The 26,836-nt window shown below is 33.7% G+C and overlaps 2 protein-coding genes across 2 annotated transcripts; both read right to left on the bottom strand.

Annotated features, from left to right (window-relative positions):
• Positions 1–83: 83 nt before the first annotated feature.
• LOC131844230 (lysosomal acid glucosylceramidase-like) lies at positions 84–14,012 on the bottom strand. The gene is made up of 12 exons (XM_059193057.1): positions 13,897–14,012; positions 11,552–11,679; positions 10,578–10,647; positions 10,044–10,182; positions 6,712–6,868; positions 5,978–6,138; positions 4,674–4,797; positions 3,618–3,731; positions 2,982–3,129; positions 1,793–1,872; positions 801–1,090; positions 84–254 (listed from the first exon to the last, which is right to left on the bottom strand). Exons 1-12 carry the CDS (start codon positions 13,964–13,966, stop codon positions 152–154), a joined length of 1,584 nt encoding a protein of 527 aa, XP_059049040.1. The 5' UTR covers positions 13,967–14,012; the 3' UTR covers positions 84–151.
• A 1,818-nt stretch (positions 14,013–15,830) lies between these two features.
• On the bottom strand, positions 15,831–26,836 carry LOC131848299 (lysosomal acid glucosylceramidase-like). The gene is made up of 12 exons (XM_059198110.1): positions 26,761–26,836; positions 25,452–25,579; positions 25,167–25,221; positions 24,450–24,591; positions 23,757–23,913; positions 22,879–23,039; positions 22,292–22,415; positions 21,339–21,449; positions 20,687–20,834; positions 18,650–18,729; positions 16,822–17,102; positions 15,831–15,939 (listed from the first exon to the last, which is right to left on the bottom strand). The coding sequence occupies exons 1-12, from the start codon at positions 26,834–26,836 to the stop codon at positions 15,831–15,833; spliced, it is 1,572 nt and encodes a 523-aa protein (XP_059054093.1).

The following is a 26,836-nucleotide window of genomic DNA, read 5'->3' as shown; positions in this document are numbered from 1 at the left end:
ACGAAACGACTTTAAATAAAGTCTACCTCGGGTGAGTTTGATTATATGACGTTCAATTAAAGAAAATTGATTTCATTACTAATTGTTTATTTATCAAATAATATAAATCACAAATTTCATAGTATACATAAAATTACTTATTACACATACACTAAGAACGTAACTCAATCGTTGTTATGGATTTTGCATCTAAAATCAGCGACACCTCTTGATAGTTGCCAACTTTAACTTTGACAGGCCTAGTGGAGCTGTCCCTGAAAAAAAGTTGTAGATTTTTAAGTAATTTGAATGCAAAAACATTATGTGACGCTCTAGTACCACGTGGGGCATCAGGTTCTTTACCAATAGCTGCCTCTTTACATACAGTGTTTCACGCGCGAATTTGCTTTCACACAGGATGGAATGTGCATGTCAATGTAGACAAAGTGAACGAGAAAAACAACCCTTACATTTTGTCACTGCCATCTCTCATCCTTCAAACCAAAACACAGCATGCAAAGCAAGCTTCTTTGCGGCTACAATATGTGACACAAAAGTATGCTGTCCACTTTGAATAAAGTATCTGACACGATTATTTATTTATTTACGTCATACTAAGCGAGCTTATAGTTTCCTAATATGCCCATTTATGTGGATGAATGTTTAGATGTTTTTTACTCTTTCATGCAAAAACTGATATTCCTATACTTATGAAATTTGGTACACAGATAGATTAAACAGATGGATATTCTAAGAGATATCTTTCTTCGACTTCATTAAGCAATGCGAAATATAAATACCTAAAAATAATGCCAACTTACTTATTATAAATTATTACAACCACAGTTTTGTACGGAGTAAGGAACGCAACATGAAGTAGCGACCGATAATAGAACGGTTTCGACTGCGTCACCTCCACTCTTCTCGAGCCTCTTGGCACAAACTTCGAGAAATGCCCCATGGCGTAATACGTCGGTTGCTTCAGGAATTCACCGTTTTCTGCGTCCACTATGATGGGTGAGTCCACCATATTCCCAGCCCAGTTCGGACCGCCTTCTTTATTTAAGCACAAATTCCAATCCAACCAACCAACCAGGTTGTAATTGAGATCCTGAAAGAAGGAAAGGTAGTTAGACTCTGCATTGACATATAAACACTTTTACACTTTGTCACAATAACCGTCTTTTTATTATTTTTATAATTTAATTTTTAAATAACTTTATTAAATTGTCAATAATATCACTGTGACAAAGTACTAAAAACTAAATTTGTACACAGGTTAGGACTACAATACTGTATATACTGTCTGTTATTACTATTGAAATCCTTGTGTGATTACTAGAATTCGAATGCTAACGCTAACTCTACTACGCATAATATAGTAATATAGGCACTATATCTGAGTAATCAACGTCGATTTTCTAAAAAGTCTTGGGTACCTCAGTCTCAACTATTTCAGATACTGGGCACCTTATATGTAAGACGCACTTGTATTTCGGTTGTTCTATATAAATAAGGCAATGAAATTATATGTTACTAGACATGTCATCTTAGTTCCCCGGAATGAACACAATTCAGTGATATCAGGAACGTCACATAATAACGTGTTATCCATACAAGAATAGGACGTGCATGTATATAGACATAATATCATTCTGATCATCTGCATGAATGGCGATCCTCTAATGTACCTACATTTTTCCAGAAACAATTTGCCACGCACAACCACATTATGGATCACCTTCTAGTAATCGTATTTTCGAATCGAGAACCCCATCAATATGCTTGCTTTTCTAATTACATAAAATCTTACCTGAAAGATATCGTGAATATAAGTATATGCGCGTTGCCAAGACCCCAATATCACTTTCTGACTCTCCCACGGATTACTACCTGAAAATTATTAGTTTTCACTGAAGGACGGTTAGGAACGAAATTTGATGGGCACAGAGTACTTAATATGGGTAGGTACATATAGAAAAGAGACAGAGAGAGAGAGAGAGAAACAGAAATAGTAACATTCTTTATTCAAACTTAATATTCTTATATTGCTTTTGAATAATGATATTTTTATTTATTCTACCGCTCATTCGGAAAGTAGATTCATCACAAGAACAACTAGTAAGAAACTTGGACGTTGTTCTCATAAATTAATGTTGTTCATTATTATATATTTAAGATTTTGTGTGAATACAAACTGCGAAATAGAATAGAATAGAAAATTATTTATTCAAATAAATTTAATTTAAACACTTTTGAATAGTCATAATATTTTTTTTAATCGACCGCTCATTCGGAAATCTGTCTCATCACAAGAAGAACTAAACTTGTGTGTTGCTCTTTTAGATTATCCTTGTAAATAGAAAGGCAAATAAAGATAATAGCTACTTTAATAACAAAATATACTTTATTGTTTTATTGTATATTCTTGTACCTTTGCATTTCTACTTGTGTGTATAATGTACTATCACAGGTACTACTATCACTCTTTTACCCAGCACAAATTTATATAAATAGCACTGTGTAAATCGGCCAGGGAAGGATATTATTATTTCAAATCATAGTTTATAAAGTAAGCTGCTTGGCGGCTGTAATAGGTGAGATAGACATTCCCACGCAAAGGACACACATACAAAAATTTGTACAACATACATCGTAAAATAAAAAAAATACTAGATTGATTACTATTGAAATCAGATCAAGCTGTTTTCCTTTTTTTTTGGGAAAGTCCTCATGGACATCCCCCATCCCCCACTCCGGGAGAGGTAAACGGGTACTGCCGGACTCTTATCGGTTAAAAACACCAAGGTGGCAACCCCTGACAAAATGTGAAGAGAAGGTACTTCTCGTCACATTTTATCAGGGTTACGGGAATGCGTGAGCAGTCCCAACGGCGTTGGCCCGCTTATTCAAATCCTTTCTCATTTTTTACATCATTTATTATTTCACTTATCTACGCAAGCTTCAGTACTTTTAAAATCAGAATTAAGTATTTTACTTACCTACGCAAGCTTCAGTAGAAATGATGAATTTATCTGGGTAATATTTAGAAATCAACGTTAGTAATTCTGGAGGAGAGACTGCATCAAAGTAATAGTGTACTGCTATACCATCTATGTACTGCAAGGCTGTTGGACGTTCTTTAATCATCTGGAAGGATAGAATAGAATTATACTGATCCAACGAATTTATAAATATAAAAATTGAGCATGGATGGTTTTAACTTTTTCTTAAAATTGGAACATCGCTCGTTTTCAACAAATTAGGCTACAGATCAGACTCTAGATTTTTAGCTAACCCTAATTCAGGTGGGCTGTGACATATAAATATAAATAGGATATAACTAGAATTCTATTAGTTATATTGTCTTTATATTTTTAGAGTAAATAATGAATTATTAAATTCATAAAAAAAAAACAAAAAAAACGGTGGTTATTTGTGTGATTTATTGTTGTATTTGATTAAATAAACGTAAAATATAAATTATAATGTCGTTTATAAACCAAACAATATTGGTTACTTTTTATAACAATATCTAGTAAATTCCGCGACTTCACCAATAAATAAATGTACAAATTACCTTTTTTTTGTTATTATTATCACAATATTCTTCCGCCAAACATAAAATTAAATCTTACCAAACCAAAAAAATATGGTAAAGTTATCCTTTGATCATCGACCGCCAGAATTTTTAGTTTATTGAACTCCGAATTGCGGATTGTAGGTCCCAAGAAATCAGCTATCCATCTTCCCTGTAACAAAGCGACCAGCATTTTTCAGCCTTTACACGATTTTTCAGGCCGGTTTAGGTGCGCGGAAGATTTAGCGCGGTAAAGCCAGAGCGCGCAATTGCGATTTTTTGTTTTCACTCTTTCGCGTGTATGATTCACGTCATTTCACTTTTTTTTAAACATTATCCTAAAAAAGATAATGTTTAAAAAAAAGATCATCCTTTTTAGGATGAAAAATAAAATCTGTGGAATAAAAATTCCACAGATTTTATTTTTCAAGGACTTGTTTAAGATTTATAAATTATCGACAACTATATCATTTTTAACTAACTAACTAACTAGGTTTTTGTTCCATAGTTAGATATCCGCCATTGGAGGCAAGGGATTGTTAGTAATGTGGGCTACTAACTACATTACTAGCAATGTACTATATCAGGTTGACCTCCACGTGGTTCCCCCTGGAATCGCCCATCCCTCATCGTGATAAATTCATGGTGAATTTACCACGATGGACTAACTGACCTGACCTCATACTCATCTTATCATTATCCACTGGTGCCCCGCTAGCGTAAACCGTTAGCTCAGACGGGTACACCATACCATTAGCATTCATAGGATATCCGCCATTTTGTAATGGAAATTAACTATTACAAAAAGGCGTTAGCTAAAGCATGCATGGTTGAAGGATTCGGGAATGCGCGAGTTGGTGGTACGTACTGTCTTTCTCGTTCTTTTAGTCTACATTTACATGCTCATTCTTTTTTTAATTTATTCATTGTAATGAAAATAAAAGCAAAAATATGGAGGTCTATGTCTTAGGAAATACCAATGAACCGAGGCAGTGAAATAAATATAAATAAATAACAAAAGTTAACTTGTCCATCAGCATAAAGGATATAAAAAAAATGAAAGGTACTTATACAAAATTAAGTCATTAACCGAACACTTGGAATTCTTTCTTACCATATTCTTCGCGGTCCATCCAAGAGAATTGAATCTGACAGTACCAAAGTCGCCATTAATAGGTTCATTTGTGGTAGTAATACCCCAAATGTTAATGTTTACCTCCTTGTACTTTTGCACGAACCTAAAAGAGTGCAGATATAGCAGTAGCACATATGCCGTTACAACTTCATCCTTAAGGAGTTGAAGTAGTCTGAAGAATCTTATAATTAGCAGATAGAATGTCCTTTTAATAATATTAATAAAGCTGACCCGCGCAACTTCCTCTGCATCCCGCTTACTTCATGCGAAAGTTTGTAAGTATTAAACATCCTTCCATCCATATATCCATCTGTGGATGGTTAGCTTTTTCAATGAAAAACTATGGATTTTGATGAAACTTTACAGTTATATAGCATAAACATCAGAATAATACGTAGGCTATAATTTAAAAAAATATTATCTAAATTCGCGGGAAATTATCAATTATAAGCATAAGGACGTGTAGAGAAGTCGGAACCGCCTATAGGCACCCTTACCCTGTTATATTCTGACATTATATGTCAGAATATAACATGGTAAGGGTATATATATTATGGAAGGATGTTTATTACTTACAAACTTTCGCATTTATCTATTAGTAAGATAATACAAAATAATTTACACGATAGCGCATCTAGTTCCAAACACAACAACTGAAACTAGAACTTATACTTAACAACTGATAGAAATACTTAAATACATACAATAATATTCATAAACACACATGTTTGTATACTGCGACGAATCGTACCCGCGACCATCGGAAATAAGGTGGGGGGCTAAACCGCTAGACCACCAACGTCAACACTTGTTTTGCAATATAATATTAAGGAAATAGCACATAAAGAAACTGCACATAATATATAAAATGTCACTTGAATAAATATAGAATTAACAAAGCATAAAATTCTGCGTAATGACGAAGTAAGTAAATAAATGTACTATTTGTTAATTCTAAAAATATCAGAAACAATACACCGAGAACTTGAAATAATTCAATATAATATTCTTTGTCGATGGTCTCAGTGGTTTAGCACACCGCTTTCTAGTCGCGGGTTCGATTCCTCGAGTATACTCTTGCGGAGCACTAATTGAGAATGATTTTATGTTATCTAATCCTTCAACCAAAACACAGCTTACAAAACACTTGGCATAAAGCTGCTTGGCAACAAAAGAAAATACGAAAAAGGTATGCCAAGGCACCTGCAGAAGGACTTATGTGGCTGAAGACCAACTCCCCCCTTGACACGAGAATTTTATATATTAGATTATTATGTACATACTTGAGATGATAGTCAGCATAAGTCTGGTAATACTGTGGTAGTAGATGACTGGCTCCTACTAGTGCATGGTTGGATTTCATCCATCCCGGTGGTGACCACGTGGTCCCTATTACGTGGACTGGGATCGGCGAATCTTTCTTTATTGCCTTCAGCATCGGAATCTACATTAATAGAAACATACACAATAATATATTTTAGTAGCTGTGCCCGCGGCTTCACCTGCGTTAAATTTCAGTAGGTATATAAATTCCAATAAAAAGTGTACCCTATATGTTATTCTGATGAGCTATATTACTGTAAAGTTTTATCAAAATCCGTTTAGTTTAGTTTTTACGTGAAAGAGTAACAAACATCCATACTCACAAACTTTTAAGTTTATAATATTATTAAGATTAAGATGACTAATAATATACAGTTGTACACATACTTCATATGCGATCTATATTAATATTATAAATGGAAAATTAAGTATATCTGTCTGTTAGTATGTTACCTTTTCACCACTAAACAGCTGAACGAAATTTGCCAATAAAATATTTTATATTATGAGGAGAGCCATAGGGTATCTTTTATCTATAATAAAAAAGACGAAATGCCTTTATAATATCCTATTGTAAAAAACTATTCGTTGTCATAGTATAACTGCAATAAGATTTTTATCTTTCCATATATATAATAAAATAAAATATATGAAATAATAATAATAAAGTATAAAATAAATATATAAAGTCTACCTTATAATCATAATCCTCTCTGGTTAAGTTGAAATTAGTAAGGTTGACGTCATACTCGGGAACTTCGTTATAAGCATAAGGACGTGTAGAGAAGTCGGAACCACCTATAGGCACCCTTACCATATTATACTCGATACCAGTAGAACTGAAGTACGATCTGTAACATAAAATCATACTTATAGGGTTAGCAAAGAGTATTTATATAAATAAATACCCTTCAATGCACACCATACAAAATGTAGTATAGTACATTTGGCGAACTTTAAAACCATGCGGCATTTTCTACCAGTCAACCATAGGTGGTGCAGAGAATGATTGTTGACGGTGAAAAAATATAATTAAACATAAACGATATGAAGCAAAATATAAACAGAACGATAAATATAATATATATCTCAGAGACACAAAATTATATTATAGATATAAATATACACATATATACAAAATAAACTTAAATATGTACGAAATAGTCAGTCACAGAACTAAAGAGAGTAGATTAGAAAAAAATGGAAGAAAGAAAATTGACAGAACAAAAAAAGTTACGAATTGAGATAATATTCCGTAGTTTACGTTTAAAAGAAAATTTATTCGTAGCGGTTTTGATATCAAGAGGTAAGTCATTCCAAAGTTTGATAGCCTGAACGGCGAAATGGCGGCTGAATGGACGAAGCCGGACAAATGAGCCGGGATATGAAGTAGAAATTTTCTACTTGTGCGAATCTGTATTCACTGTTGATTGGTGCTGTCCCCGTGGATATGAAATTTACTCCTACTATAATCACGAATATTTGGATCATATAGAATAGAATGGAGAGTATATAGCAAACGTACATTTCTACGATATTTATGTATTGACAAATACAAAAAAAAATAAAAATATATAGTATATATATATATATATATATATTATTTATGACATAGGTATTATAAAAAGAAGAAAGACTGCATCGGCAACTATAGGCCAATTTCTTTACTACCAGTGCTCTCAAAATTACTTGAAAAGATCATTAATAAAAGACTCGTATCATTTCTGAATGACAACAAAATTATATCCAACAATCAATTTGGATTTATGGCTGGAAAATCTACGGAAGATGCGGTCACTACATTATCCGAATACACTGGGAAACTAATAGACAATAAAAACAAAAGTCTCGGTATATTTCTAGACCTTGCCAAGGCATTTGATACAGTCTCTGTAGCCTTGCTCTTGGATAAGTTGGAATTATTGGGTATACGTGGCATTCCACTGAAATTGTTTACAGACTATCTTTCTAACAGAAAACAACGTGTGGTTATTGGGAAATACACTAGTACTGATGCAGATGTGTTGTTTGGGGTCCCACAAGGCAGCGTTCTTGGGCCTAGTCTGTTTTTAATTTATATTAATGATTTATGTAATCTAAACTTAACTAATGGACGTATTTTCACGTTTGCAGATGATACTGCATTAATATTTCGTGGAAGGAATTGGACGGAGGCTAGGGCTATGGCTGAATTAGGACTTCAACAAGTAATGAAATGGTTAAATAACAACATTCTCACTTTAAATGTCTCGAAAACAAAATGTATACTATTTGGTATCAATCATAACAACCTGCCTTCAGTATCTAGTTTCCAACTTAAAGCGCACACCTGTGATATGGATGATAATATGTGTTCATGTCATTATATAGAAAGATGTAAAATGCTTAAATATCTAGGAGTGATTCTCGATGAGTGTTTAACATGGAAACCTCATATCAATGATATAATTAATAGGGTCAGACGTTTAATGCCTATTTTTAGAAAAATTAGACATGTTGCAGACTTCAGACTACTAAAATCAATATATTTTGCACTGGGCCAATCTATTTTATCATACTGTATTAGAGTATGGGGTGGCTCTCGAAAAACAATCATTCTACCACTAGAGAGAACGCAACGTTCCCTACTTAAAATAATAAAATTCAAACCTTACCGATTTTCCACAAAAGAATTATACTTGGAATATGACGTACTAACAGTAAGGCAATTATATGTAAAACATTTAATGAAGTATCAACACAAAACTGTTATATATAATCAGGAAGCATATAAAAATCTAAGACGAAAGGACAGGGTTTGCCTAACAAAAAAGTTTAACACTTACTTCATTACAAAGTTTCAATGCTTTGTTGGACCGCGAATATATAATAAGATAAATAAAATATTAGATATACATCACTTAAATTTACACCAATTATTAAACAAATTAGTACCATGGTTAAAAACGCTCGATTACGATACTATGGAACAATTGTTTAGAATATTATCCTAATTTAAATAATATAACGTAAAATAAAAATAATTAAATAAGTATATATATATATATATGTTTATATATTGTATGTAGTGTGTGAATATATATGTATATATCTATATGCGAAATATATTTGTTGTATGTATTGATATGTTTAATGAATATAAACAACACTTAATGTATTATGTGGTTGTGCGTATATGTAACATATAAATATATATATAACCGTTTTTGTTTTTTTTTTTTTTGTAAAAAACATGTTTTATTAAAATATAAGATAAGTTTCTACATTTAGTAGTCGCACTTGCAAGTATCTATGCACCGATTGTAGTTGGACCATACGATGTGACGCATTCATTGCCTCAACGATACGATTTATTTTATTTTTAAGTATACCCTACATTTGTCTTATTTTTTCGTTCACCTCTAAAGAATCGTATAGCATGTTATCTTTAGGTGGGCAATGGTGTCTGAGATACAGGCTAGGCCTAGTTTAGACACTACTGCACTGGACTTGATATTAAATAGTTAAGAACTATTGTATATATATGAATTAATATAGATATATAACCGTAGTTAAGTCCCTTTTGTATTTGTTTTTTTTTTGCACAATAAAGTTATTATTATTATTATTATTATTTTTCTTATTGATTACATTTGCACCGCCTACTGTTTCTCTGCACAACCTGAGGTTGACTGGTAGAAAATGCCGTAAGGCGTTAAGTCCGCCATATGTACTTTTACCTTGGTATTTTGTGCATTGAAGTTATATAAATAAATTAATTAATTAAAAAAAACATATGAAGTTGACAATAGCAGTTGCTTTAGCTCTTGCTGATAAGAACAACCTCAATGATCTGCCGTATATGTGGTTTTCAGGCATGCAATTTTCAGTTGTCGCCCATAACATAAGTTCTGCTTATATTGGGCCTTGATGGCGCTGTGTGGGTTTCTTGGGTTATCATTATTAAGAATGGGGCCTCTAGGTCCCATTATGATTAATCCCTCTTCTCTACTGTAGTGAAATTAAATTAAGTAAAGTAAGTAATACTTTATGATGTCCTCTTTCAGACGTATATCAGTAAAGTTACTCCAATTGATAGCAGCTGAATCAGTCACCGCTCCACCAAAGCCTTCAATTGTTTGGAATAGCTTCTGCGGATTTACCGCTAGTGTCGTAATTCTTTGGCCTGAAAATAAATATCTCTAAAATAAGCAAATAAAAGGAATGTGCTAAATTTTTTTTTTGGATGCAATTTAAAAGGCAAACAAGCTGACGACCTGATGGTAAACGGTAACCGTCATCTGTATACATGAACAACACTATGAACTTTATGTTATCATGTGATAACACAACTAATGCACATTCGAGAGGACTAAAATGTAATTCCTCTTATCTCGTAATTTCACATGCTTTGTACTATTCTACAACCCAACTCGGTGTACAAAGCAAGCAGCTTGAAGATTGCTATAGGTGAGACTGAGGTCACTCGCGAAGACGACTTTTTACAGAATCTACCTCTATAAAAACAGTTTGTTATAGAACCCAGTAAATTTTATATAAATTTTTATTGTTATTACTCACTTTCATTATGATTTAATAGGTTATTAGATATTTCTAATAATCCTGTTGTTTTCTTGAATCTGGCACCGGCCTGCAACGTAATACAATTAGTTTTTAAGATTAAAAACCCAATCCTAAATAGATAGTGAAAGAAAAGGAAATGGGAGAGGAGAGAAGTTAGGACCACAGATTAGACGTGTTAAGATGAAAACAGAGAAAAGAAATACAATAATAAAGATAATGCAACCTCAATTAGACTTTGTAATAAGTCCTCGACGTAGTCTCTCCTATTTCAGCCACCAGCAAGCCTTCTACTCAAGCTGTGTGTGTGATTTTCAAGCTGTGTTTCGGTTGAAGGGTGGAGGGCATAACATCTTAGTGCAGAATGATAACGCATGAGTGGTATCACATACGCCATTTAATAAAGTGACGTCTAAAATACTGTTCATGTATATAGGCCTCAGTTACCAATTACCATAAATAAATACATTAATAAATGCTACAAAAGTACTTAAAAAATACATATGAAAAACATTATTTCACATGATACCTATTCAAAATCCTTTTGCTTAGGCCATTAAGTTTGAGAACACACTTCTCGCTTATATTGGGTGCGCTCAATCACTTGCTAGCTTTAAAATGTCAATCAAATCCCATTTTCTTTGCCTTTTTTTAAGTTTTACTTTTACTCCTCTTATTTGCTTCTTTCAATGTGTACTATTAGTCTATGTAGAATTATGTGTGTGTAATATAATATACATATTATTATTATTTATGTATGTATTATGTTTGTTGCTATGTGTACCACCTACTTATTCCCTCATATCTTTATTTCCTAAATTCTTATTATCTGCAAGAAGTAGCTTAGCGATAAAACTGCCTATTGTACTATTTAAAACATTTAAATTAATACTTTTTGTAAAATAATAAAAAAATACACTGCAATGAATAACATTATGGGAGACTATTTGTGGCAACATTTTAATTAATCTCACCTCAGAGGATGTATATGCAACATATGCACCTACATTGGGTGTAGTTCTTGTGGTCTGATCACAATAGGTGGCATTGCAGACACAGACCACCGACTGGCCAGTTATTTGACGGGCTGCACATGGTATGTCTGTAAAATAAAGACAGAATAGAACAGAAGTAGCAAAAGTAGTGCGTATTATGGCAATAATAAATTGAATAATGGAATGGTGCACTCATCTGCGCTAACGGTTTACGCTGGCGGTGCACCAATGGAGGATGATCCATCGTGACAAATTCACCAAGAATGTATCACCCTGGAAACCCAGGGGGAACCGCGTGGAGGTCAACCTGACATTGTACATTGCTAGCAAAAAGATCATTAGTCCACTTTAATAACAAGCCCCTTTTCCTCGGCGGTAAAAAGATAGAAAGATCTTTACAAGGCTCTTAGTAGTAGGACCAAGAGGATCACAAGTAAACTTACGTCATTAGGAATAATATATTTTTTGTATGAATCTATGATACAACATTTTAATTAAGCACGGCTTATTAATGCAAATAATTTGATGAATGAATGTCTTCATATGAAAGCCCAATTAAATTAGAATAAAATAATGTATATGTAACTATACAAGATTTTATTTGTTTAAGGGGGTCTTCCTATGTGACGGCCTGTTTTTTAGGGATATTTTAGGATTTTTTTTCTACGACCAGTAAATATTTAGAGCTTCAAGTTTTTTATCATTTATTAACACATATTTGGACAGTATAAATATAAAATTTCAGCTAAAAATATTCAGTCAAACTAGAGTTACAGCGCTCTGAACACCCCCGCCTCGAAAAAAAGAGCTCCCACTTCCTCCACGATTCCGGCTGATCGGCTTATCTGAAAAAAAAAAAAACGGCGTTTTAATTTGTAGGCTTAAAAGCATGGAATGACCTATAATCAAATGAATATAAAAAAAATTGGATTTTTGATAGACATTTGAAATAAAAGTTGCAAATTAAGCGTTTTTTTTTTTTTGTTTTTTGCTATAAAAAAAATCGAAGTTTTGAAAATTTTCGATTGATAATAGTTCATTCCATGCGTTTACATATATTGAGTGTGCCCTGTAAATTTCAAGTAATTCGGTCCAGCCGTTTCTGAGATACAATGGAGGAAAGTTTGAAAAACACAGTTTTGAGAAAAACGCGTTTAAAGTTTCAAGTCCGTTAAAAACTATTAAAATATCAACTTACTCTCAATCGGCGATGCCTGGTCCATAGAGTATTCCTTCCTCTTCCTCGTGAAACTCTTTTAAAGCAGATTGTTCAGCTCTTGAGTCAATCCTGGCTTGTTTACCGACATCACTTACGCGCCGCTCAGAGCGTAAGATTCGCTTTTCATCCCGTTTCTCAACATACGCTTGGGCTTCACGACCAACAGGGCATCCCATAATCGACATAACTTTTAAAATACCTTGAAAACCTTCATTAAAGATAATAACTGCTAAGTAGCTAGCAATTTCAACAACTTTGGGACCAGAATGAAGATGTTTAGGAGCGAAAGTCCAAATCAAAGAATTCAAAGATTCGTTATTGTTTTGTGTCTCTGCTCCTAAACAACGAATTAATAATTCGTCTTTCGATAAATCTTCGAAAACCGGTTTGATAGCTTCTTGGACTTGCGGAATTAGAGGTTTTTTGGCCGAAGGTGATGTAAATACCGTATCATTTTGGTGGGTAAAACGGTTTCCACTAAACTTTCTTTTTTTACTACGACCAGGATGAACATTTCCACTCGTACTTCCTTTCCGTCCACTCATTATGAAAAAAAATAATTTGTAGCTGTTGCTCTCTTCGAAGTTCAACCAAGACTAAAATAACTTCGGTAAAATATTATAACAATAGAAATTTCTGTTTAAGTCTGTAGAAACGTGTCTAAACTTGTATAAACAAATATATTAATAAAAGGGAGGCCAGGTATAAAGCCGACGGTACACAATAGGCCCGGTCTCTAACTGCCAACTCACCGCTCCGAACCGCTCTTTCTTTTACCTGCTGTATCTTTAAAACGACTTCGAATTTTCTAAAATCGCTTTACTACCGTATTCTAGACATGTTAAGGGAGCAATTTATGAAAAAAAAAAAAATCGATTTTTTCAACCCATCACATAGGAAGACCCCCTTAAACCAAATCAGATTTTTGCATTCATTCAATTCTAATCTCATAAGGGCGATGGCAGCTCTAATAAACCGTAGTATAGCTCTTGCGATAAACGGATATATATACAAAACTGCTAATGATTCTTATTCTAGGCCTAAGAATATAAGTTCTCATGCCAATATTCTAGTACTAACAAATCGTTTATTAAAATAATCTTACCAGAATATATTCCCACTATGCACAATGTTATGAACAACGAAATTAGAAGTATGTAATTGAATAACAGCATTGTGAACCCGATAGTTCACATACACACTGGCACAGAGACCATTGGACGACTGGGATCAATTACGGACTCAAATATTTCCCAAGTGACGTGCTCCCAACTCGTTACTTATCATTTGTACAAACATTATCTATTACTATTTTTAAACAAATAATTGAAGTTAATTAGTTAAACTTTAATACACAAAAATAGATGAGCTAATTTCATGATATTGACATTCTCAATTATGATTATATACTGTATTGTTAATGATTTTTATTACACTGTCAAATATTTCCTAAGTGGCGTGCTTCCAACTCATTAACTTATCATTAGTACAAACATTATCTATTATTATTTTTAAATAAATAATTTAAAAACAGTTATTAATTCATTAATCATTCTTTAATACACCAAAATAGATGAGCTAGTTTCATGATAAGAGCATTCTCAATTATGATAAGAAATTAGGATTAATAACAGTATTATTGACGGTCACGGTGGTCATTAGTGGTCAAGCGGTTTACTTCCGATGGTCACAAGTTCGATTCGTCGCACGGTACAAACATTTGTATTCATGAGTATGCTTTATTAATCCTTCTTTTATATTAACGACTTCGAGTACTTGATTTGTATCCGTACTTAGCAATTAATGATTTAAATTTCGGTTTGAATAAAGCAGGTGTTCGCTGAAATAACTATTATATTACAAGTAATGCTCATTGTTTTATTCGTTGCTTACAGCACAAATAAGCTAATATTACATACTTACAGTAAGCGAATATATCTCTATCTCCCTCTCGCTTTATATGATATAAAAGTTGTCCTAATGCATTCATAACAAACAGAACTACACCGTTTTTAAACTACTATCAATGTTTATATCATTATGACTAACATATTCGTATCTACTATATTAAAAAATAACTAACAATCATTGTTTTGTGAATTGGTCTTTTAGTTAATTATTAGTCTCGCATTATCAATGATAAACTGTTGAATAAATACAGCATCTATATACATATAATAATGTGACCGACCGGCGTCTGTACATGGAACATACATATATGAGAATATATTGATAAATTATCCAATTCTAGTTGTTTTGGATACTTTATTAACATAATAGAACCAAAAAAAACATAATATTTAGTATTATAGGCGACGCACTACGGTCTTAAAATGTTTTATTATTTTTCTTATATGGTTCATTTTTATTATTATATATATGTGGTCAGCTCTACAAGACTGTTTATAACTGCAGTAAGTTTTATACTAGAACGTACATCTAAAGTTATATTAGCAGGCTCCTACTAGATTTGTCTGGGCAGAGAGACAAACATGACTGGTGAAGGTGAGTGTTGAGCTACACCCGGGTCACAAGTTCCGGGAACTCCTCGGAGTTTACCTCTCTGTCATACGATGGACCTGCATAAGAAGTTCGTCTCACCGGTATCGGTGCGGTTTTCAATAATATATTTTGATATTCCATTAAATCACTCAAAGTGCTGTGTTTTAATAGATGAAAAATGATATGGTGCACCTGCCTGCGTTAACAGTTTACGCTGGCGGGACACCAGTAGAGGATGATAGGTCAGGTCTGTTAGCCCATTACGGCAAATTCACTAGGAATTTTTCACGACGGTTCACAGGAGGAACCTCGTGGAGGTCAGCCTGATATGGTAAATTACTAGCAATGAGGTCAACAATCCATATAACTAACAATCCCCTTTCCCCCCCAAAATTTTTTCTTTATCTATATACAAACAAAAAAGTTATTAATATGAAACTTAAATAAAATAATACAATTTATTTAATATAATTAAAATTTTTAACAAAATTTAATACAATTTATATAGGATAGTGTATTTATTCATATAAATTGCACCTAACCACATCCATTTGGTATTTCGACTGTGGTGACAGAGTCTGCTTCCACCAAAACGGACGCCTGTTTGATTCCCAACTTCAACCGTATTAGTCTGTTTACACTTTTGCTGTAACAAAAACAAAATTGGTAAGAATATAATAATATAAATAACCATGAATTATTCACATAGCGCCACCTAGTCCCAAACTAAACGGAGCACATGTTATGGGTACATAACAAACATCCAGACCAATACAAACAATCATACTTATGGTAACAAGTGTTTGTAACAGGCGAGGAATCGAACCCGGAACCATTAAAGAACTTAAATTTGAACTTAAAATTTATAGCTAGAAGAAATAACGTGTGTATATCTAACTGGCTCGCCTATGTACGCGGTGTTGCTGTATTCAAACACTATATTAAGGTTTTAATATATCAAAGATAAATATACTATGCGTATGATTAGTAAAAATCATGGGCTCCTACCACGTCTTATTTTTATTAAGTTCCCGACTCTGGTGAAATATCGGGAACTTAATAAAAATAAAAATAAAACGTAGATAGAACGTAGAAATAATAACTGCATCAAATTTAAAACAATAAATATATTAAGGTTACTTAAGGGTCGGCAACGCGCATGTAACACCCCTGATGTTTCACATGTCTATATTGCCCCTCCGATCGATCCCCCTTCCAATTCAAACGGGGATCGAAATTACGACGGCCTGAGCCGAGGTTCGAACCCCTAGTGGTGCCCTCGGACTAAAGTCGTATCCGTCAGACAGGATTTGGCCTTCAGCCGCTCCATAAGTCCTTCCGTGGGATTGGAGTGCCATCTGCACTCGCCCCCTAACGTCCGGTGAAGCTGTAAAGGCCAGCTGCGGCCAACAGCATTAGAGTAGTCAGAAAAAAAAACGTCTATAGGCTAACCATTACCGACTGCATGCTAGTTTTACAACGGCATAATATAAGATGAAATGGCGCGAAGAATAAAATAAATACTTACTCATTATATAGTACAACGACTACGGTATTGTACGGTGTTATAAAAGCTACATTATTGATAGTCGCGTTGCTCAATTCCTTCACTTGTATCCGTATTGAGCCCCTTGGGATGAATTTGGAAAAATGTCCCATCGCGTAAAACATGGGCTGCTTGACAAATTCACCCCTCTCCGGGAACACAATCACAGGGGAATCTACAAAGTTCTGCACCCAGTTTGGACCACCTTCGCTGTTCAGGCATAAGTTCCAGTCAATCCACCCAATCAAGTTGTAGTTGAGGTCCTAAAAACATGCAAAAATAAATGTCATAGGCTTCACACGGGTGCATTACAATCCTTAAATTTCTTTAAATTTCTGTACTTTTGTATGCATATAGTATATACATATATAAAACTTCCCTCTTCAATCACTCTTTCTATCGCTGAGAACTGCTATAAAATCCGTTACTGAGTTTAAAAGATGTTAGATTTGACATATTTTTAAATTGTGTAGCATATTTATTAGTTGTTTAGTATATAGCATTTTTTAACATATAATTATAATGATTAATTTTGTACCTAGTTGAATTGCAGTCTGTTTTAAGTTAAAGTTTCTTACTTAAAGATTACTGATTCCTGCGACACAAACCTTGAGCTTAGTGCAGGGATTGCTCTTAAAATATTTTGTCTATGATCATTGATATAAAGTGTACCAATAATAAATAAATTAAGCATGAAATAAACGATCAGAAATAATTCCACTGTAATTAAAAATTACATATTTACACACATTATTAAAGATTTAAAATTAAATGACGTTCTATTTAACATTGAAAAATGATATTTATTTATTTATATTTATTTATAAACTCTTTATTGCACCAATCGAATTAATACATAAGAGAATTAGACAGAAAAGAGATATGGAAGTACAAAAGGCGGTCTTATCGCTAGAAGCAATCTCTTCCAGACAACCTTTAGGTAGAGAAAATATAACAAAAGTGGTAGGTGGCGCATGAATAGAATGGAAGAATATATATATAAAGGTAATAATAGGGATAGGATAATAATACCAATAAATATTAGAAAATAACACACATTATTTATAAAATATATACATGCATAGATATAAAAATATAAATTTACAAAAAGTTACAAGCAATATATACATACACATATAAATATATAAATACAAGTACAAAACAACAATGTCATATGCAAAGAAACAAAACACATAGCAAGAAGGAATACAGGGAGATTTAAGTGGAAAGGTAATGGGATTTAACCGAGCTCTTAAAAATGGGTAGTGATTGTGCGCTACGAATGGAGTAAGGTATAGAATTCCAAAGGCGAACAGCATGGACTGAGAAGGATTTACTGTAAAATGAGGAACTATGTGAAGGAGTTTTAAGGAGGAGATTTGATGCACTACGCAAGCCATGGTTTTGTGCCTCTCCGAGAAATGAAAATCTTTCTTTAAGATAGTTAGGAGTAACAGGATTAAAAAGAATGGAGTAAAGAAGAGAGAGTATATGCCAGTCACGGCGAAGGCGAACAGGGAGCCACTTGAGCTGTGAACGATAATGTGAAACGTGGTCATATTTGCGTAGTCCAAATATAAACCTGATGCAGAAATTTTGAAGACGCTCAAGTTTGTTTAATTGGTCTTCGGTGATAGATGATGATAGCATATTTTTGAGCATTTTTTTATAAAAATGACCATAATTTTAACAGCAGTTTAGCAATTTTTCAATTAATCGTGTTGACAACACTGGCTACTGCAACAACGTAGTATTAAATGAATAGGGTATGACTTAAATGGATGTTGAATAAAATAAAAATTATACTAACTTCCAGAATATTAAGAATATATGTCACAGCTCTGTCCCATGATCCCAAGTCCACCTTCGGCTGCTGCCACGGCATGGCTCCTGAAAACCGTGGACTATTTATTATTACTATACTAGCTGTATCCGCGACTTCGTCCGCGTGAAATTTAACTTTATTTTTCTGAAATAAAAGTAGCCTAAGTTACTCCTTATTACATCAACTACCTGCTTAAAAAAGTCCCGTCAAAATCGGTCCAGCCATTTCAGAGATTAGCCGAAACAAACAGACACAACTTGTAAAAACTGTTATTTTGCTGTATGTATATGTATGTATTTATATTTATATGCATGTAGTAAAAAATGGTTATTTCAATATTACAAGCAGACACTCCAATTTTATTTATATGTATAGATGTATAGATGACTTTTCTTTTTTAAATTGGTCAAAATGAACAAATACACATCGAAAGTCATAATTTTCGTTAACTTGTTTTGGAATTTGAATAGTGATCATTGCGATTAGAGGTAGTCGTTGTAAAAAGTCGCCTCCGTGGGTACCTCCAATCCGCCTCCTATCTGCCGACCAGCAGCTTACTTTCTAACTTGTGTTTCGGTCGTAGGATGAGATGATGATAGCTAAGTAAGATAATATTTGAGTTCTACAGAATGACAGCGCTTGAAGGCTGGTCCACTTTGTAGTCATTTTGTCATATTATATATATTTGTACACGGTATCTGGTAGAAGCCTGCTAATTCAGCTTTAGATACACATTCTAGTCTTTCATTTCTTCACACACGGTATCTGGTAGAAGCCTGCTAGTTCAGCTTTAGATACACATTCTAGTCTTTCATTTCTTCACACACGGTATCTGGTAGAAACCTGCTAGTTCAGCTTTAGATACACATTCTAGTCTTTCATTTCTTCACACACGGTATCTGGTAGAAGCCTGCTAGTTCAGCTTTAGATACACATTCTAGTCTTTCATTTCTTCACACACGGTATCTGGTAGAAGCCTGCTAGTTCAGCTTTAGATACACATTCTAGTCTTTCATTTCTTCACACACGGTATCTGGTAGAAACCTGCTAGTTCAGCTTTAGATACACATTCTAGTCTTTCATTTCTTCACACACGGTATCTGGTAGAAGCCTGCTAGTTCAGCTTTAGATACACATTCTAGTCTTTCATTTCTTCACACACGGTATCTGGTAGAAGCCTGCTAGTTCAGCTTTAGATACACATTCTAGTCTTTCATTTCTTCACACACGGTATCTGGTAGAAGCCTGCTAGTTCAGCTTTAGATACACATTCTAGTCTTTCATTTCTTCACACACGGTATCTGGTAGAAGCCTGCTAGTTCAGCTTTAGATACACATTCTAGTCTTTCATTTCTTCACACACGGTATCTGGTAGAAGCCTGCTAGTTCAGCTTTAGATACACATTCTAGTCTTTCATTTCTTCAGTCATTTCTTGATAGGCATTGTTGCTGATTCCTCTCACTCCCACTTCGACCGCATATTTTTCCGTTAATTCACTGTTCCTTTGCTTTCGCCCGCGTGAATTTCAGGCCTAAGTATTATTCTGATGTATAATGCTAAAATATTGTAAAGTTTCATTAAAATCTATTCAGTAGTTTTTGCGTGAAAGAGTAACAAACCATCATCGATCCATCTATCCATCCATACTCACAAACTTTGGTGTTTATGATATTAGTAAGATTCAAATAAACATTATCACATATATTTTACAAAATTATTGACAATGAAAAGTCTTTGAAAAGTGCTGAAAAAAAAACGCTGATTAATAGTTTGACGTATCATGTTAGTTGTAGTTTTGCCGAGTATGTAGTCAAATATTGAGGAACATTTTCCACTGTTCTTAAAATTAAAAAAACATTCGAATGTTATTTATTACTAGTTGAACCGCGGATCTTCGTCTGAGTCACACTTTCCCCATTATCCCCATTAACAAACTTCCACGTCTATAAGACTATGTAATATTATGTTATCTGTGATAAGACGAAAGATTAATGTTATTTCTCTAAACTGTGATTACTAACCTTCACAGAATTCCGTCGTCAATATGAATTGATTTTTATACAACTCCTGCGTTCTAGTCAATATATCGGGTGGTATATATTTGTTCATGTAACTGTGTACTGCGATGCCATCTACGTACTTCAGTGACCCTGGGTTCCAATCGACCACCTATAATAACTAAATTAGATTAGTTCTTAAATAATAATTAAAGTAGGTCTTAAAAGGAATGTATCCGAGCAATAACATTATGATGTATTCGATCTATGTCCGGTAAAATTTTAATTAAAGGTATTGCATCAATTCGCTTAAAGACCTTGCAGATGCAAGGTCTTACCCAACGTAATACTTAGGTAAGAGGAGATCCTCTTGCCTATATAGAATAGACGCAATATCTTTAATCAAAATTTTACCAGAAATATTTACGTTCAACTTACTCGGATTACTCTATTATTACAGTATATATAAAGCTATTTTTTAATACTCCTCAAATGAGTTTCCAGAAAAACGAAAATATTTAATAACGTAAATTTTACTATTATATTTACAGTAATAATAGAGTAAGCAGAGTAGAGAGGAACGTAAATATTTACTGCAAAATTTCTATTGAAAATATTGAAGTTGGTTGAAGAGAGACGTAACGGTCAGTCGTCGTTCATATGTATTAATACTTACAGCATCAAACCACAATGGTATAGCTAGCCGCTGGTCATCTACAGCTAATATATTTACTTCTGGTTTCCAGTTCTTTATCGTCGGTCCCAAATTGTCCTTTATCCATTGGCCCTAAAAAGACAACGATCACAGAAGCAAGTTCACTCTTAAAATAGTATAATCGACAGATGTAAAGTATTAGATCGATATCGCCATCGATAGTTATCAATCTTTAATTTCAGCCTCAATGCGTAAAGTTAATTTGTGGGGTTTAAGCCCATAGTTCCGTGATAATGATAGTGATGATTGATAAGAGATTTTATTAATCGCCTTGGTTAAATGCGGCTCGAACACTGATTTTATTGCTAAAGCTAAATAATGAGGTGAAATGCATTATAGGTGAATTTGCATGTATCGGCAATTGTGTATTGCAACACTGTTATTAATTTACTATTACATTATGTTAATATGAACAAAGCTGACTTTACAGACTTAATGTAACTGTGTTTATCTAGATATATAAATAAAATTGGAGTGTCTGTTTGTAATATTGAAATAACCTTTTTTACTACATGCATATGAATACTGTATCCAACGCATTTATATTCATATCTCACGTTCACATCAAGATAATATTTTTTACAATTTTTGTCTGTCTTTCTGTTTGTTTCGGCTAATCTCTGAAATGGCTGCACCGATTTTGACGAGACTATTTTTGGCAGGTAGCTAATATAATAAGGAGTAACTTAGGCTGCTTTTATTTTCGAAAAATAAAGTTAAATTCCACGAGGACGAAGACGCGGGTACAGCTAGTTTCGAAATAAAATTATCATACTCACAAATATATTGATACCTAGTGGAAGGCGACGAGGGACAGCAGTATTTTATATTTTATTTTATTTAAAATCTGAGACGTTAATGTTTTAACAATCCTATTAATAGAGTCATTACAAAAATAAGATAAAAAGACGTACGAAAGTTTGCACAGTCCAACCCAAACAGTTAAACTTCGGAGGCATCGCCGCACCATCTAGAGGCTCGTTCGTGGTAGTAATGCCCCAAATTGGGATACCTTCCTCCTCATATTTTTCGATAAATCTACAAATTCAAAGAGATAATTAAATAAATCTAAATTTTAAATGAATACTGAACAAAATAAACGTCTTAAAATTACCTTAATTTATATAATTATATATGATGCATAAAAGTTATTAAATTCAATAATATTATACCTAGATTGTTGTTTACGCAAAATTTACATATTTTTTCATTGTTCGTTAAATAGTGACATTGGTATTAAAATTTTATTATATTTTACTTATTGAAATTTTTAATTGAGAATGTTTTATTTGTGTATTTAAATATTAAATATATGAATAAAACATTTATATATTTCATATTTAAAAAAATAAACTTAAAGTCCTCTTAATTTTTCATTGTTAGCTGGTCGATTCTTAACGAGCTCACCAATTTTTATCGTTTGATATTGGAATGTATCGTTTCACTAAATTAACAATATAAATTATCTAACTGTAAGTGTACTGCTGCTTTGAAAACATACTTTTTATGATAATCTGCATAGGTTTGGAAAAACTCTTCTTTGAGGCGACTGATGCCTAAGAATTTGTGAGTGTTCTTCATCCACTTGGGGGGTGACCACGTGCTAGATACGATGTGGATTGGTGTTTTGGCCACTGCGGATGCAGCTTTAATGAATGGAATCTGGAAAAATGAGGACTTTGTACAAAGTACGGGTACTTCTATCTCTACCTTCACTATTTTACAGGGGAAAAAAGGAATTGGTAATAGTAATAATAACCCGAGACAACACACAACGCCATCTAGTCCTAAGCGAAGCAGAGGTTTTGTTATGTACCAGATAAGTGATATTTTTTTGGTAAATTTTATACCAATACAAACAATCATACTCATGAATACAAATGTTTGTACAGTGTGAGGAATTTCACCCTTAACCCGCAAATCCACAAATCGGAAACTAGACCACCGAGACTATCTGTTTGTAATGGCGTGGCGTCATTGCTAGCAATGTACCATGTCAAATTAACCGCCATGTCCTTCCCCTAGAAACACTTGGTGACTGCTAAAATTTTTGGTGATTTCACTACGATAGCTAACCTGACTTCATGCTTCTTATCATCCCTCACTGATGCGCCGCCAGCGTATGCTGTTTACACAAGTATGTGCTCCATTTCATTATCAAACACGCATACGGCCCATCTGATGGTAAATGGTTACCGTAGCCTATAGACGCCTAAAACACCAGGGATACTACGTGCTCGTTGTCGACCCTTAAGAAACCTTAATATACCTTTCTTAGAAAACACCATGCTGTAGCCTCGACAGGTAATACATTCCACAATCTAAATGTACGCGTATAAGTGTATACGTCTAAGTGTATTTTTTTCTAATAATACAAACCTTGTAGGTGTAATCTTCATAAGTAAGACTGAAGTTACTAAGTTTAACATCGTTTTCTGGGTACTCGTTGTATGCGTACACATGGGTAGAGAAGTCACTACCTCCTATAGGTACTCGCATCATGCTGTACTGCAGACCCTTATCGCTGAAGTATGAGCTGAAAGAAAGAAATTAGTCAATAGGACCTAATATAATATAGAGGTAAGTTAGACGAATTAGCGGTATCTTGCAAAAATAAAGTACCAATAGAAGAAAAATACTCATATATAATAAAACTTAGTAAATGTGTTAAATAAAATTCCCAATTGCGTATAGCGTCTTATAGATACTTTATTTATTGTTGTCGTTTGGCTGATAATAGTATTTGTTATATATCAATTTATACATTATTTAATTCTGATAGCAATTTATAGAATAGGAGGTAAACGAGTTTGCGGCATACCTGATGGTAAGTGATTACCACCGCCCATGAACAGCAGCAATACCAGATAAGTTGCAGGAGAATGGGATAGGAGTGAAGAAGATCAGCATCTGGAACCTCGACTCACCGTTCGAAACGCAATAACATTTGACGCCAGTATTACGAAGAGGTATCACAGTACTTCCCGATTCATTCGTGCTGCATTACCATGCGAGGTCATAGACCGTGCTCTACCACATTAAATAAGCGACTTTACTAAATTTCTAACATACTTAATGAAATGTTGTTTAAGTTGCGGATTGGTTAGGTTCAACCAGTTGATTCCAACTGCATCCGTGACGGCTCCACCGAAACCTTCTACAGTCTGATACCTCGTATTGAGGTCCAACTCCAGGGTACTGTATTGATATTCAACTGAAAAATGTAGAAAGATTATACTGAACAGTACCATACTATTTGTACTCATTCACTGAAACGCTCTCTAGACTACCAAGTCCCAACAGTCCTCTGCGGAGAATCGTGATAGGAAACTACGCCGTCTGAATAGACCTTTTTGATTATTGAGGGGTTTGAGCTACTGCCAGGTGTTTTAAACCAGCACTACGACTATTATGCTCGACCTTCTTCAAAGTTTGCTACCAAGATCCGTCAGAGACAAGAATTCAACGATATTTAATTTTAGGAACTCTTTTATCGCCTCAGGATGTTTAAAAATCGCTCGATATATTTAAATCATAGGTGGCGGAAGGCGAACCTACCGTCATTTAATTCTAATTGTTTTGGTTTTTTCTCCACCGAACAGTCAAAAATACAACTTAACACACTTTCATTGTTTTTGTATCGGTCAGATTCGAACTCATGTCCTCTTGGGAGTATTTCTAGATAGTAAATCACTAGGCTACGGGCTTTCTCTGTTTATATCACAATTACTTTTACATAAATGCGCTCCTAATATTATTTTTAAATTCTATAACAGTTTAAACACTAACCTGAGGGTGGAAAGTACTGCAAACTGGAAACATACTTTTCAAACCGTTTTCCAGCCTAAAACAATGTTTATCAAAGTTAAAACTGTTTGTGCAAATTAAATAAAAAAAAAAAATAACGGCATCTGGCTACGTCTTACTTGAAGATACTGTTAAAATATTAGATACTCAACAAGAAATTTAACGTACGACAACAATTAACATTTTTAAGGCAGGCAGGCAGAAATAGGTGAGGTACCCATGCATAAAAATTTGGACGAAGTGAACTTCGTTAAAATATATACTCACTTTTGATGATGTATACCATATATACTGGCCACAAGCGATTTCCTCTCGAGTTACTTCATCACAATAGGTTGCATTACACACACATACTACCGATTTATTAAAGTACGGTCTCGCCGCGCATTTTTTGTCTGAAAAGAAAATTTACTATCAAAATTGCATAGCAAATAAGAAATGATAATGCCTATGCTTGCTTCTTCATGTGCATAATTTAAGCGACGCGAATCCGCGCATCGCTGCGTCATAGCGAATTCAAATGTCACTTCTGTATAATATGCTTTGGATGTATGCATTCTACAATATATGATCTTTTCGGCCCATTTGATGGTAAACGGTTGCCGTAGCGTCTATAGACTACGGCAACCGTGAAACACCAGTTCTTGTTGCCGACCCTTATTTAAGGTACCCTTATTTAAATACCCTACACATATTCCATGGAATATCTTTTTGAACCTGCGTGCATTATTAAGCGTACGTAACATCACTTCGATACGATTTAATATTACCATTAAATCGTATCTATATAGTTTTAGGGTGCTAGATATTGAAATAAATAATGTCATTTGTATCACACGAGACTATTGGCTATCGATGGATTTATACATCCATTATAAACATATATTCGCCGATGCACCTCGATATAGTAGACTCGTGCTATTTAAAACTCAAGAATGCATTATCTGAACACTATTAGCACATTAAATAAAATATTAATAGTTTCTATATTACGAAACGTGAACTATATCGAAGTAAGTAAATAAACATGTTATTCTGAATGGAGAAGTTAGAGCCAATGTTAATTGCCGACGTCGTAGTGAACGCAACACTAGACACGTCCACACTTCGCTGGATATTTTTCAATTCAACTCGGTAGGAGGCAAGCCTACAGACCTGTAAATAAATAATCAAACCTCTGTGTAACGTTCTTTTGTATGTACTTTCGAAAGACCAGTACTATCAATTATCTTATCAATCTATGGGTCTATTGTTATCTATTCTTATATGTAGGTATAGTATATTAAACAAGAATAATTATTGAAATGAAGAAGTATCATATCAATAATATTACTTATGTTTGAACTCATCTAGAAACTTCTGAAAAATTTCTAGATGTATTCTCCCAAGAAGAAGCAAGTCCAACGATGCATCATCCTATGGAATACATACTAAATATATTTCAATCAATTTGCTGTGGACATAATAGATAAAAAACATATTTTTGTAAATATTTTTTTCTAAGTTATCCTAATGCTCACTGTACTCGTTGTTTTTTAATATACAAGCAACATTGTCATATAAATTCTATTCTCACCATTGTTAAACGACTCTGCGTAGAATATCACAAATAATATAAAAAGCAATTTTATATAGACGCAAGAAGACATCAT

This window comes from Achroia grisella, unplaced genomic scaffold (genome assembly GCF_030625045.1).
Source record: "Achroia grisella isolate CSIRO2021 unplaced genomic scaffold, CSIRO_AGI_Agris_v1 utg109, whole genome shotgun sequence".
NCBI classification, from domain to species: Eukaryota; Metazoa; Arthropoda; class Insecta; order Lepidoptera; family Pyralidae; genus Achroia; species Achroia grisella.
This window is presented reverse-complemented; position numbering and strand designations above follow the sequence as displayed.